Source organism: Micropterus salmoides, unplaced genomic scaffold (genome assembly GCF_014851395.1).
Source record: "Micropterus salmoides isolate LMB-PRFRI ecotype aquatic unplaced genomic scaffold, ASM1485139v1 Ms_hic_scaffold_12, whole genome shotgun sequence".
In the NCBI taxonomy this organism is placed as follows: Eukaryota; Metazoa; Chordata; class Actinopteri; order Centrarchiformes; family Centrarchidae; genus Micropterus; species Micropterus salmoides.
The window spans coordinates 8463813-8477048 of record NW_024040263.1 but is presented as its reverse complement, the minus strand read 5'-3'; the positions used below and the strand labels follow the sequence as shown (position 1 = coordinate 8477048).

Sequence of the window (13236 nt, the reverse complement as noted above, 5' to 3'; positions counted from 1 at the left end):
TCCTGAGGTTGTCTGTTTGGTTGTGTGTGTGCAGCTGTGTCGAAGCTACTGCTGGATTTAAAGTTTTTAAGACAATTTGGAGAATTTATACATTTTGCAGTTTTGTTTGTATTGAAACTAGCAGAGTAATATTACCAGTGCGGGTACTAAGCCACTCTTGTAGGAATATTCCTCTTAGAGAGAAAACATTTAGACTCTAAATCTGTGTCGCAATAGATCCCCCCAAATAGTCCTCAGGCTGCAACTCTATAAAGAAAACTATTGGTTATAGGCTTAGAAGCAGAACCCCTGAGCAAATAATTAAGTTGTTTTTTGGAAGTGTGAACGAACTTATCGCCACAGTTAAATCTAAAAGGCCTTTCAGTCTAAGCTATTACCTGACAACATTTGGTGATATGTCCAAGAATAAAAGAGGTGGCTTGAGAATTGCTGCAGCTTCAGGCCAAGAGGAATAAAGGAATAGTTTAGATGGAAGTGAGGGTGGGTTGAGGGTTTGGGGGGCTGCCTCACCTTGTCAGAAAGGTTCTTGAGTGCATCCCTCAGTCCAGAGGAAGAGTGCTCCTGGGCAGCCTGGAGGAGCTGGTCCGCTAAACTTGTGATGAGAGGCTGGAGGAGGCTCATGGTGCTGAGTACCTCCTGAGCTTTGGCTGTGTGCTCTGGAGAGTAGTAGATACACTGGTAGGCAGTGCTGAAGCTGTGTTGGAGGAAAAAACAATCAATTCAGATTTGACATATCTTGTCAGCTGCAGTTGCACGGTCAGGAACTGGATACAGTGCTGTTTCAGTTTTGACAATACATGTGAAAATGGCACTAATCTGATTTTACAAAAATTAAATAAAAAACTGGGTCACAGTTGCTTGTAATGAAATTGTAACCACACTACACAGAGACTCATCCCATGTTTGTTTAGCTCAGTGCTGCTGGTTTTCTTAGTGTCCACTTGCCACCGGCGTCTGCCAAAACTAGCAGAGTGGGAAGAGACGATATTTGATATGAAACAAGCTACACTGCAGCATGCGCTGGCTGACCTGCTCCATTTGGCCGCAAGATCAATGGTGACACAAAAAATACAAACATACACAACCGATCACGAAAAGGTTTTCCGTTTTCCCTGTAAGGTGTGATTTAAGTAAAAGTTAATGTTTTTCTACACTTGATATGTTTTGTGGTTAGACCGTGCATCTCTAAACTAGACTGTAATATAGCATTTTAAAATAGCATTATTAATATTGAACACATTTTATTATTAAACAAGTATTTCTCTTGATGCCTTAGATTGCTGTGGAACATGTGATGCACCATGCTCTGTTGCTTTGTGCACTTAACTATAACAGCTTTAAACTCCACCTACAACTTGTACTAAAGCCTGGGCACCCGCTGTGAGTAACATGAATAACAGCAAGCACCTAATTTTATTTATACAATATTTCCCTTGCATCACAGGTATAAATCAGTCCCTAACTACACAGATAAATTAAACACAGTATGGCTCTTGATCCTGGAAGGGGAGTGGGGAAAAAGTATAACTCTTATTGTTATCCAACAACAGTAGAAAAGCTCCACAACTAACATTTTCTCATCTGATCAGTGATTTACAATGTCAAATGGCTATTGTGGTGAGGTCAAGTAATGACAAGCAGACAAATAATGAGTTTTTATTGACTATAAACATTATGTTATGGTGCACTAATTTTCTGAGCTCATTTCATTACGTGTTGCTACTTTTGCTGCCTTGAAAATGCAATGCTTTCCAGGTACTCAGCCTGAACTGTCAAACTGAACCTGAAGTCCAATGTCAACCCATTTTCACTTTATGAATAATTAATCCCTTCTTCATTTCTAGGGAGCTATTTAATCTCAGACAAAAACACCTTTTGTCAGTTCCTAGATTCAGGGCAAATCACTCCAATCAAACATTCTCCTCGGGTAAAGTTCCAGTGACTTTCAATGAGTTTCCGCTGACTTCCTTCCATCAGATGTAGCGTGGAGCGAGGCAGTCATTTGCAACCCTCCCAGCTAGTTTAGAGTCATCTCTGCAAGCCTCTATGTAGGCCAGACCCCAGAGCCAGATCCTAAGGCATAATTGACATAACAGTGAGAGAGCAAGAGAGCGAGGAAGGGAGGTGCACATACAAAGGGCTGGCATAATACAATATTCTCTGCAGCGCTCCTAATATTTTGCAGCGAGGGAAAGAAAGTGCTTCTTAAAAAGTCGCTCTGTGTGGAACAGCACTACCTGATGTATCAATAAGTGTGAAAATCTGAAGGTCTTAAGAAATTAGGCATACTATAGTAGATGCTAGCTACTAACTATGTCTTTGACTGGCTAACTTTAAAATCTTGGCCTTGTCATTACAGCTAATGAGCCCCCTGGAGAACTGCCACCCACAAGCTCAAAGCTAATCAAAGGAATCACTAAGTGCGAACGAGACACTGGGCAAACAGTGTGAAATACTTAACCACATAGAACACCACCATTTCTACTTGCATAACATCTGTTCCCCACTTCCATGACCATACCTTCAAATGATAAGAATTCAGCCAGAGAAGGCCATAATTGAATAATCTACTGCAACAAAGTAAAGTCTGTAAAACCCTTTCATCCCTTGTGAGCTTACATACGCCATTACATTATGCAGAACTAAAGAGAAAAAATCCTGCAGGACTGCAACAATACAGATACTCCAGAAAAGATGCAAAGGAGAAAGTTGTTGGGAGAAGACAATTGCTTCAGCGACTCAGATTCAATAACAGCCCTGTTGACTCATAAGTACAAATCCAATCCCATTAGGGAGCCTATGCAGGCAATAATGAATGTTGGGACCTGCCACCTGATGCTAGAGGACAGAATTGATCCCCTCTAAGGCTGGCCAAGGCAAGGCATTTTAATTGCCTCATCAGCACTGCTGTCAGTCTGAACGGTTCTACCAAGATAGCAAACAATGCAAAGGTAAAACAGCATAAATCTGTGAATGCGAATTTGATGAAAGACCAAAGGGGATGTTGCACATGAGGATCTGATTGTCATTTCAAGCCTTGGGTAAGTTTTTTTTTTATCCCTCATGTAGTTTAGGGGTGCTGTGTGCCAAGCTTTTAAAACATGGTGCCAATAAAACAGAGGGTAGAAATATAATGCAAAATATAATCCAATATAGCCCTGCAAAAAATACAACCTTTGTGGAGCTTATAATATTTGTCTTTTGTTGAATGTGTATCAGAGAGACAGGTAATGTCTGAGATCATAGTTTGTGGTGTCTTTGGAGTGCATGATATTTTAATAAAGAAATACAAGAGCAAGAAATCCGCCCACCTGTCTAGGTCTTACGTTGGCGGGACTTGGCCTCAAGCTGACTCACAGCACACCTGAACTCAATAAAGGCCTCCTTCTTCCCAAATCCTTTACTTTTGATTAAAGGATCCCCCAGAAGAACTTGTTATTTACTGTTTGTTTGTTTGGTAGACATATGCCATTTTGAAATCTGGATGATTTGTTTTTTAAGTTAAACATTTTGTTCTTATGCAGTTGCCATTTGATCAGACCATTCTGAGTGTTTGATATCAATAGCATTCTTTTGCCTTGTAGCGCTGTATTATCTGAAATCACAAACAAAGTGAAAAAATCCTTTGAAAATTAAATCAAAGGTCAGAAGGCTGTTTGTACTTAAAGTATAAGTTTGCCATGCTGGAAATGTTTAGACCAGGCGCTGCTTTTACTTTGTAGAACCGCTTTAAACGGTGTATGAATGTTTACTGTAAAAGAAAAATCAAAAACTCTTGCATGTTAGAAAATCCCTACGTTGCATGCAGACTTATAGCATTATGAGCAGAGCTTTCTAATGTGCCCACAAATTGTATTTCAGTTAAATAATCTCAAATTGGAGCCATAATAGATGAAAGAGGCTTATTTGTGCAGACTCCATTACACAGTACACATAAATTATATATTAGGACTCATTATCTTAATAGTGGTCAGCATAGCCACATCAAACCACAGCCACCTGCCAAGGTGGAGTCAACAGCGCATTGGTGTGAATAGTGTGCCTGTGTCTTTAAAATCACACCAACCTCTTTTGTTCGTGTGTTACTTTGTTTGTCATCCTGTCGTTAAAAAAAAAACATTTCCAGCAGACACAACTAATTGCAATGAATATAAGAACAGAATGGTATAACTCAAATTATGGCACTAATTCCAGGATGCATAGTCAAGTTTAATATTTGATTTTTACCAGCATATGTCAACCAAAACAGCTTGCATGCATGAAGGGCTTTGCTTTTAGCTTTTAACTCTCTATAAAGCCACCTGACAGTGGCAGGTTTGTTTTTCATTTGAAGACCTAAATTTGTGTGACACTTTTGACACTCTTTGTCAAAATTCAATTACATGTGCCAGAACTGCACATCTTCAAAATGTATGCTGCGTAGTGCACAGAGGAGACTCTGTCTTTCTCAAGACACATGCAGTAAAGGTTGATCTGTGGCTGTGATGGACAGCATGATGTGGACGTGTAGAGCAGAATCGTGACTGGTCATTTAAGTGTGCTGGTTAAATTTAAGAATTTGTCTTAAAACCTCCACAATTACTGTTTATCTGGCTCACATCCAGTTTCATTACAGTCATTCTTCGTTTACACAGACATGTAAAACCCTTAAAAGTAACAGTTTTGTTCCCTGTTTGTCAGCAGTGACATTATTAGTTTATGTAAGACAATTTGATGCCAAATAAAATTGTGCATTATCACAGAAAACAATGGAGCCAGCTGGATATTCTACATGTTCAGAAACAATAATTCAATTCATCAGGCCTTGGAGGCATTTTCGGTCTGAACTATATCTTTCTACCTCTTGTGAGAGCATATTGTTTCCTCTTAGGTGAAGCTCCTCCAGACGCCTTTACAAGACGTCAGTACGTCATTGTGGAGAGAGTTATGACTTTAGAAGGAATTGCTCCAGATCCCAACACACTCACTTACAATGTATGATAATGGATTGTTCTTAATCCCACCTCATTTCCAAGTGCACCCTGGGTGCGCCACGCGCCTCCAGCCATGAAAATACTGAAGGTGTGCTGCCACCTCCTCTGCACAATATGCACAGTACACTTGACTGTGCTTTTGACTTTGCCCTTTATCCTCTTATAATTCAACTGACCAACAGCACTGAATCTCCAGGAAAAAGGAGCCATCCACATGCTCACACATTTGTCGAGCAACGCCTGATCAGGTAAACTTGACTCTAGGAGGAGACGCCAGTCTACAGATTACTAAAACCAGCAGTCTCCTTGGTTTTCCTAAATGATCAATAGGAATTGGTTATAATGGTAATGAGAGGGAGAAAACCACTGGGCCCAGCGGCCTAATTAAGCCAGCTTCTCCAGTGCATGGCTAATTAATAGTGGAGAGGAAATTAATGAAGAGCTTGTGGCCTGCTGCTGACAGCCAGCAGGAGTAAAATGCAGCTACGTCAGCAGAGAGCCCTGCAGCACTCCAGGTGACTGCCAAAGCCTCCTTTGTCATTTAGACAGCACGCTCTAATCACGGTTCGTACACCAGGCCTCTGCCACATGGCCACATGCTGTAACATCTGAACTCCAACCAGACTCTTAACTGCCACATTCAATCTGTTGTTGAATCCTCCACTGGGCACTGATCTTACATCAGTTACCAGAAAAAACGCCAAAGCATTCCTCAATGATTCACACAAGCTAGAAACCCTGATCTGAGACCAGATAAGCCTCAAGGCTACTGCCAGCGTCCCTCTCCATCACCCCAGAACCTGGAGCAGGTTAACTCCAGAGCAGGAAAAGAACTAACAAGCTGCTGTCCATCAGCATGGAGTCCCGGCCACTGCCAATGTCCTGTCTCACACACAGTAATCCATGGAGGAAGTTATTTTGTTGGACAACATGCTGTTAGTCACATTAAATCTGAACACCAGCCCCATGAGACTCTATTAAGTGTGTGCAATGTAGTTTCAACCACTCTCTCTGTCCCAGAAATGTGTCATTCGGAAGTTCTGCTTGGCAGTTCAGGAGGCACGGTGAAGTGACAGTGCTTTCTTCCTCCCAGTTACGATGGAACTGAATTCCAAGACATACTTAGAGAGGTGCTCTACTGCACAGCTAACCTTACAAATGGGGGGTCACTGAACAACTGTATATCTCCTACTCTCATACTCATGTGCAATAAAACATACAGACACACACACATCATCAGTCCAGGTAGGAGAGAAATGGCAATGTTTAAGTTCAATAAAAACCTGCCCCCCCCCAAAAAAAGCGTGTTGCATCGTTATGCAGATTAGCTGAATAATTCAAAAGAGACTGTTAATGAAAGATTAGACCACCTCAGCAAATCCACAGCTCTGTCTACAGGGTTCAATTAAAAACGGATAAAAATCCAGTGACTTTTAAAACAGCCATTTAAGTGGGACTGCATGCATTAATGAAAGATAAATGCTCTTGCCCTGTGTGTACATGTGCAAGGTTTCTGGAGGAATACTAAGTGTAGCTATTGATTAAACTCTTTCCTGGCCCATCCTAAGAGACAAACTACATTGCATACTCTGGTCATTGCCAAGTTTGGCCAATGCAGGTTTTTAATGGATCTGGAAAGAACCACTCACTCCCTCTCTTCTAGTGTCCAAGGAACAAAGACGAATAGCTCTTTTATTGCCCTCCTGGTAACACCTCTGTGCTCAGGTTTTCCTTTTTTTCCCTTCCTCAGTCCTTTTCCATCTTATCTTTGATGAATTAATACCACACTGAATAGCCAAGTCTCACATCTCACCAATTGTTCCCTTTTTAATCAAATGTGATTACAAAAAGCTGCTTCTAAAAAAGGCGAGGAGACATGCTGTGTGTGACTGTCTGTGTGTGCACTCACATGTGTATCTAGCTCTGTAGCTGCTCTGCTCAAATCGGCTGACATTCCATGCAGTTAAGTGACTCTCACCATGACCAGTGCACACGACTGCAGTAGTTCGCATTCACACACAACAACAACAAAAAACTCATTGAGTCCTTCTAGGCTAAATATTTGATCCACTGTTTAATTGATAATAAAATTAAATAAGGAAATAAGTTGCTAATTTAGAGTAAACACGTACCTTTATTACAATGGCCACTGGGAACACTCTATTCACTTTTTTCCTATTTCTGACGATGACTGACAAACGACTGCATTCCAGGTCAAACATGGATATGGCTCAGCGCAGGCCGTAGTCAGTTAGCCAGGCGGAAAATTGGAAAATTTAAGCTACAGTGAATCATTAGCTAAGTCAAACATGAAACAAAAAGCTCTGTCTCCCTGGAGAATTCTTTCCAAAGTCTAATCTCTCATTCAAAGAAAATGATTTCACTCCAGTGGCTTCTCGAAAATATGCTAACCTTATCATAGTTCATGCTAGCAGATAAAACTGACCATCTGCAAATTCACTTGTGCACTTTAGCGTAAAGTAGTCCTTTCTTTATTTTTTATTATCAGCACAGGCACCCAACTATTTTCCCATCAACTTATCCATTTTATACCCACACCTCACCCCTCTTCATTTTTCCTCTCTTCCCCTCTTTCTTGAGCTGCAAACTCTGTAACTAATTGGATCTGGCATGGTCTGTAATGACTTTGCACTCTATGGGGAGCTTTGGGAAAAATCACCCTTCATTTCTTCTGGCATCACTCAAGTGACCACATACTGAACTTGTGCGACATGTACCTCCATCTTGCATCCAAACGGCAAAGACAGCTAAATTTACAGGATACTGCTGATCACAGGTTTGAGGAAATCATATGGATATGTTGCCCCAGAATGTCAGTGTTTGTGTGAATGGATTTATTTTTGTATCTGTGTGTGTATAATACAATCACAGTCAACCTTGAGTGTTTATGCAGCTAGCGTTTTTGGTCAGTAAAGGTAATACACAAGACATATTTTTTTTGCCATCAAGCAATCAAGCAGAGAGCTGGTTCACAGTCACAGACTAATCTTAATGTAACTCAATCTGAGAGACTCCCTGTGTGTCAGTGAGAACAACACAGTTTTTCAGGTCAAGGACTCACTCCATGTGAAATATTTAGCAGTAATAATGATGAATTATTGCAGTGCGTACTGTAGACTCATCTGGTATTATTAAATATATTGATTATGAATTGCTGTTCAACTGTACTCTACATATCTCATATTTTTTGTAGTAACAATATTAGCAACACAAATTGCATCAGATGAGAAATTTCATCATTCTTTGCAAAGAAACTTGGTCGCTTTTAATTCAAGTGCATTTTAGGAGTGAGCTCCAGCTGGCAGATGAGAAGTGGCTCTTCAGTTAACATACAACTTCAGGAGGGAGAAAAAATGCTTGCCAGGGAAAGTAACCAGTAAAGAGAAATTTCTGACTCAACAAACCTTTTCCATCATGCCCGTTGCCTCCAGTCAAATTGAGCTGTCAGAGGCAGTGGAGCTCTAGTCTAAATCCAGCATTGCTTGGCTGTAAGTAACTGAATGGGGCTTGCAAAATCAAGTCCATAGGGCAGGGACAAATTTGTCTGTCACTATCAATTATGCCCAAGTTAAATAATTTTGTCAATACAAGCCTGTTTCCACCTCAGCATGTGTCCTGTACTGAATCACTCATGCTCCCTCTAAGCACCATGGTGTTTGCAAGCCGTTTTCTTTCCTACCTCTTTTTCTCTGCTTCATATCTGCTAAGGAGACGCTGCAGACCACCACACTTGAAGCCCTGGAAGTGGGCTGCAGGGGCACCGACAGTCACAATGTCATAGAATGCATCTGTAAAAACAAAAAATACAGTTTTAAACAGTGAGATGTATACTACAGCATCTCTGAAACATCAGCACTAAAGGACCTTGAGGTGAAAGGAAAGAGATTCAAATAAATCAATTATCCCTCTCAGAGTGTTTTTCCAATTTAAAATGTACTTCAACTGAATTTTGATTTGGAATTCTGCATAATATCATCTACAAAAATACCTCTGGTAAGTCTTATATCAACAGGTACCTGACATGAGGATTAATTCAGTATTTCTGAATATTCCACGCAGCTGTTTCAGGGCTTTAGTTCACATCAAAATGTCACTGTTTTATGGTGAGGATCCTGCAGGGTGTAACCTTTTGTGTCACAGTTCTTATTTTTAAGCCCACAGATACACTATATTTATGCACACAAAGGAGGCATGACATTATTTTACACTCTGCCAGTATATTTATTTTAGGCATACATGTTTCTGGTTGATTTGTTGTGTCTATATTGCTCTATTACTAGTCATCTCTCTCCAACTATCTTTTGTCGTTTTGTCTTATTGTAGCGTTGGTCTCATATTGAAACAGAAGGACGGCCAATGTCATAGCGTTTCATTCCAATTTGCACGCTGCTGTCAAAAGTAAATAAACACTTCACAGACGGCTAGGCATACACAGAGGTGCATTCAACAGGCCTAGTTTTGAATGAGTAATGGATGAGGCTGACAATTAAATCAGAAAAACGGGGAGGAGGGAGATGGGGTGGAAGGGGGTTTATGGGGGTGAATATTTTGGTGTGGTTCAGCGGCAGGTCAGTTAATGAACACTCCCGGGAAAGCAACAGCGCACGGCTCCGACCATCGGAAAACACTGCTTGAAAAATGGTTGAAAATAGAAATTAATGACACAACACAGCTCCAAGTCGCCACAGAGATGTGAATGACAGTGGGCCAACAGCCCTCGGTCCCCTAACAACACCACAATAGACCAATAGTGGTTTGATGTGGGAGCTTCGCTACTACCCACTGCTTCTTCCATTAATTATCCTTGTGCCTGGCCATGAGGCTCCCTGACCACCACACGTCTGGCCCCTGGAGTTTTCAGATGTCCAAGTTCCCTTAATTGGTTCTCCCAATGCAGGAGTACACTGAAATACAATGGTGAGTTTCAGAACATCAAGCACAATGACCAATTTGTGCTTGATTTGCCTGCTCTTCCTCTCACACCATCCTTTTCGCAATAAATCAACAACAGAACAGGCTATTTAAGTAGTGTGAGGACAGTTGCTTTTTAAAAGAGAAAATTGATCATGGCAGTCAGGATGAATGTTATACTGTAATTCATACTTAACCCATTCCACAATCTTGTTTAACAATGACAAAACATCATTTTATTTGACCAAAATGAGTGCTGAACAATGCTTTCAGTTCAGCTTTCCCAAATTGAGCTTTTTAGGCTGGAAATGTTTTGTTGTTGTCATTTTGGAGACAGAAGACAGCCATTCCCAGCAAAACAAATGAATACAGTTTTGAGCTAGAAGAGCCCCCCCTCAATTTCCTTTTCTTGCTGGATGACAAATAGACAAAATGAAAATGAATGGGTTAGTGTCGTTGAGTGGATTGCATAGCCAAGCTCAATGGAATGCATCACTTCAGAAAATCAAATGGAACAATAGAGAAATTGACTACGGTTGGAAACTCAGACTCAGCTCCATTACGGAGCAGGTTCCAGTGTTTCTTGTGCCTGACTGATTGCAATCATTTATTCCATGTGCTTTCCTTTTTCAATCGAACAAAATGTGCAATGTAATAGTAATTCACTATCAAACAAGGTAATTACAGTAAATTAAAAGTTGAAGGGAGCCTGACATTCAGACTGAATGGCCATTTTGTAGCAACCTTCTTGTGGTTTTCAGTGTGGGGAGGCTTTCATTTTTGCCAAACCAATTACGTCAGATGGCCTTGTTCAGTCAATTCTAAAGCTGCATTAGCTGGCTTCATAGTAACTTTTATAATATTGAAGATACACACTCAGTTGCCAGTTTAGTGAGTACACCCAGCTAAAATTTTGAACACTGTTTTAGAGAGGTGTTGATTCACTTGTTATGTATTATAAATTATGTAAATGGGGCGGATGAAATAATATGAAAACCTTGCAGGGCTGTTGTATTAGACTGCATAAGATCATTTAGGTATACATAATAAACTGGCAACTGAGTGTATGTTGTTTTTGACAACACAGTTCCATCACTAAATTAGCAAAGATACAGGCTTGGACATGTGGTGCAGGAGCAAAACATTTGTCAGGAACTCTGGTTATTCCAAAGAACACAATATGCAGTGTTTGCAAATGTGAGGCCAGTGAGGGATCATGTCCTTTTTACTGCAGACAAGACTCATACCGGTTGGTCATGGCATCTACACAGAGGGGATAGGATCTGGGGGTCTAAACATCTGTTCGTTGCACCTGTTCCATCATCTTACCAATACTAGACAGTGTCAGGTTTTGTGATTGCCATGACAAACACAATTTCATGAGTGCCAGTGTTGCCATTGTCATTTTTTCATATAGCTCATATCAAAAACATCTGGGAACCAGTTGTTAAATTGTCAAAAGTGCATTTCATTTGTGTGCATGTGTTTATTATTATTTTTTGTATACATTTTTGTCTTTACTGGATAAATCACAGTTAAGATAGAGACAGGTAAGAAGGGCACACAGAGATAAAAGTGTAAATGACATGCAAACTGTCAAATGGGGACATTGTGCTTATACGCAATGTGTGTCTCTACCATTATGCCACCTATATGCCCCCGTGTGTTTCTACTTTTCTACTGTTAGTAAGATGTTTGTTTAAAAATCTTCTTTTCATGTCTTTCTGCCACAGCACTACCTTTAAACACCCTGCACCAATAATTTTGATTGACTTATTAATTAACATCATTAAGCCAATGGGAGCTGAGGCCCCATCCACACTACTACGTTTTAGTTTACCAACGGAGAATTAAAACGAATACGATCTCCGTCCACACCAGCGTTTCCGCTGCGTTTTGGAGTTGATCTCCGTCTACATTAAAACGACTGAAAACGCACAGCTAGGACCCGTTCAGGTACACTGGGCATGCGCGTGCCAGTGTAAACATGAAGCAGATGGTCTATTCCATAGTTACAGAAGATTTGGCGAAAGAATAAATAAATACAGACTAAGCATCAGACCAGTTTTTTTGTTGCATGGATCAATAACGAGCTGGGACCATTACTGAGTGTAACACGGGAGTGTGGCGTCAGAAAACAGACTGGGAGTTGTTGCAAAGTAAACGGCGACATTCACAGTACAAGTGTAGGCAGATGAGTGTTATTTGCATGGTACAGAATATTTTAATAAAAATATGATGTCAAAAACCCGGTCAGCAGCATTGTGTTTCTGCTTTGCAAGACCCAATCAGAGAGCCTAAAGTCCTCCGTTTTGGCCCGTCTTCACTAAAATGCCCTCCAGCGTTTCCAAACTTCTCCGCTTTAGGTCTTCGTTTTCATCGTTGTAGTCTGGACGGGAGGTGCAAACGTAGCAAAAGGTCCTATTGTAGTGTACATAGTGGAGTGTTCACACACAGATACGCCAGCTAATGCACCACTGCCTGGAACTGAGTCAAGGTGTGAACTGGGCCCACAGGGGGTAATTATCAGAGTGTCTATCAATCACTTGACAAACTCCTCTAAGGCTTGTTTTATCTTGATTTTTCCACTTTTCCTGCCTTGGCAGTGCAAGACAGTTGCAGGGTTGTATGATGATGATTTTACCTATTCTATCTGTCATCCCTGATGTCTTCATTGAAAGAACCACAGTTTATGTCAAGGTTTGCCTCTCTTCAACTTTCCATCAATCACCGAGTGTATAGTTGAAATGGAGCCCACTCACAGAAAGAGAGGCAGCAGTTAGTCGCCTTAATACACTGAGACAGTTCCAGGCCAATAACAGGCTCTGCCAGCTAGAGAGCAGCGGTGGAGGAGACAGCCTTGTCCTTCTCTCCAGAAATACGCAAAGGGCTTAATTAGAGTTTTGTCTATCTTTCTCTGGCCAAGTTAATTCTCACCTTTCAGCCTGGGTGATGACCTAGAACCACCTTGTCTGAGCCCTCTGAGTATCTCTGACAGATGCAGAAGTCAGGCATAGAAAGTCAATAGTAGGTGACAACGACAGCAGCTTATGGAAATGTGTTTCACATGAAACCAACTTTGCACAATACTTGCTTTTTCTGTTCAATAGTTTTAGGTAATGAAGTTACTTTTGAGGTTTGTAAAACATTTTAAAGGAACTATAAATTGATATTTTATATTAATAATGTATGAAATAATAATATCACCTAAATCTGCAGCTCCCCTCGGCTTTACACAGTAGTGAGTTTAAGCTGTTCTCAGTGAAAAAGCTCTAAAACCCACTGCACACTACCTGCTCAGCACCAAATGGCAGACAGACACAGTTAGCAT

At 40.7% G+C, this 13236-nt stretch overlaps 1 protein-coding gene across 1 annotated transcript in view; it reads right to left on the bottom strand.

Moving 5' to 3' along the window:
• inpp4b (inositol polyphosphate-4-phosphatase type II B) overlaps nucleotides 1–13236 on the bottom strand; it is a 192427-nt gene that overhangs the window by 27430 nt on the left and 151761 nt on the right. The window contains 2 exon segments of the mRNA XM_038713158.1: nucleotides 511–694; nucleotides 8674–8782. Of these exon segments, the coding sequence (XP_038569086.1) occupies nucleotides 511–694; nucleotides 8674–8782 (293 nt within the window).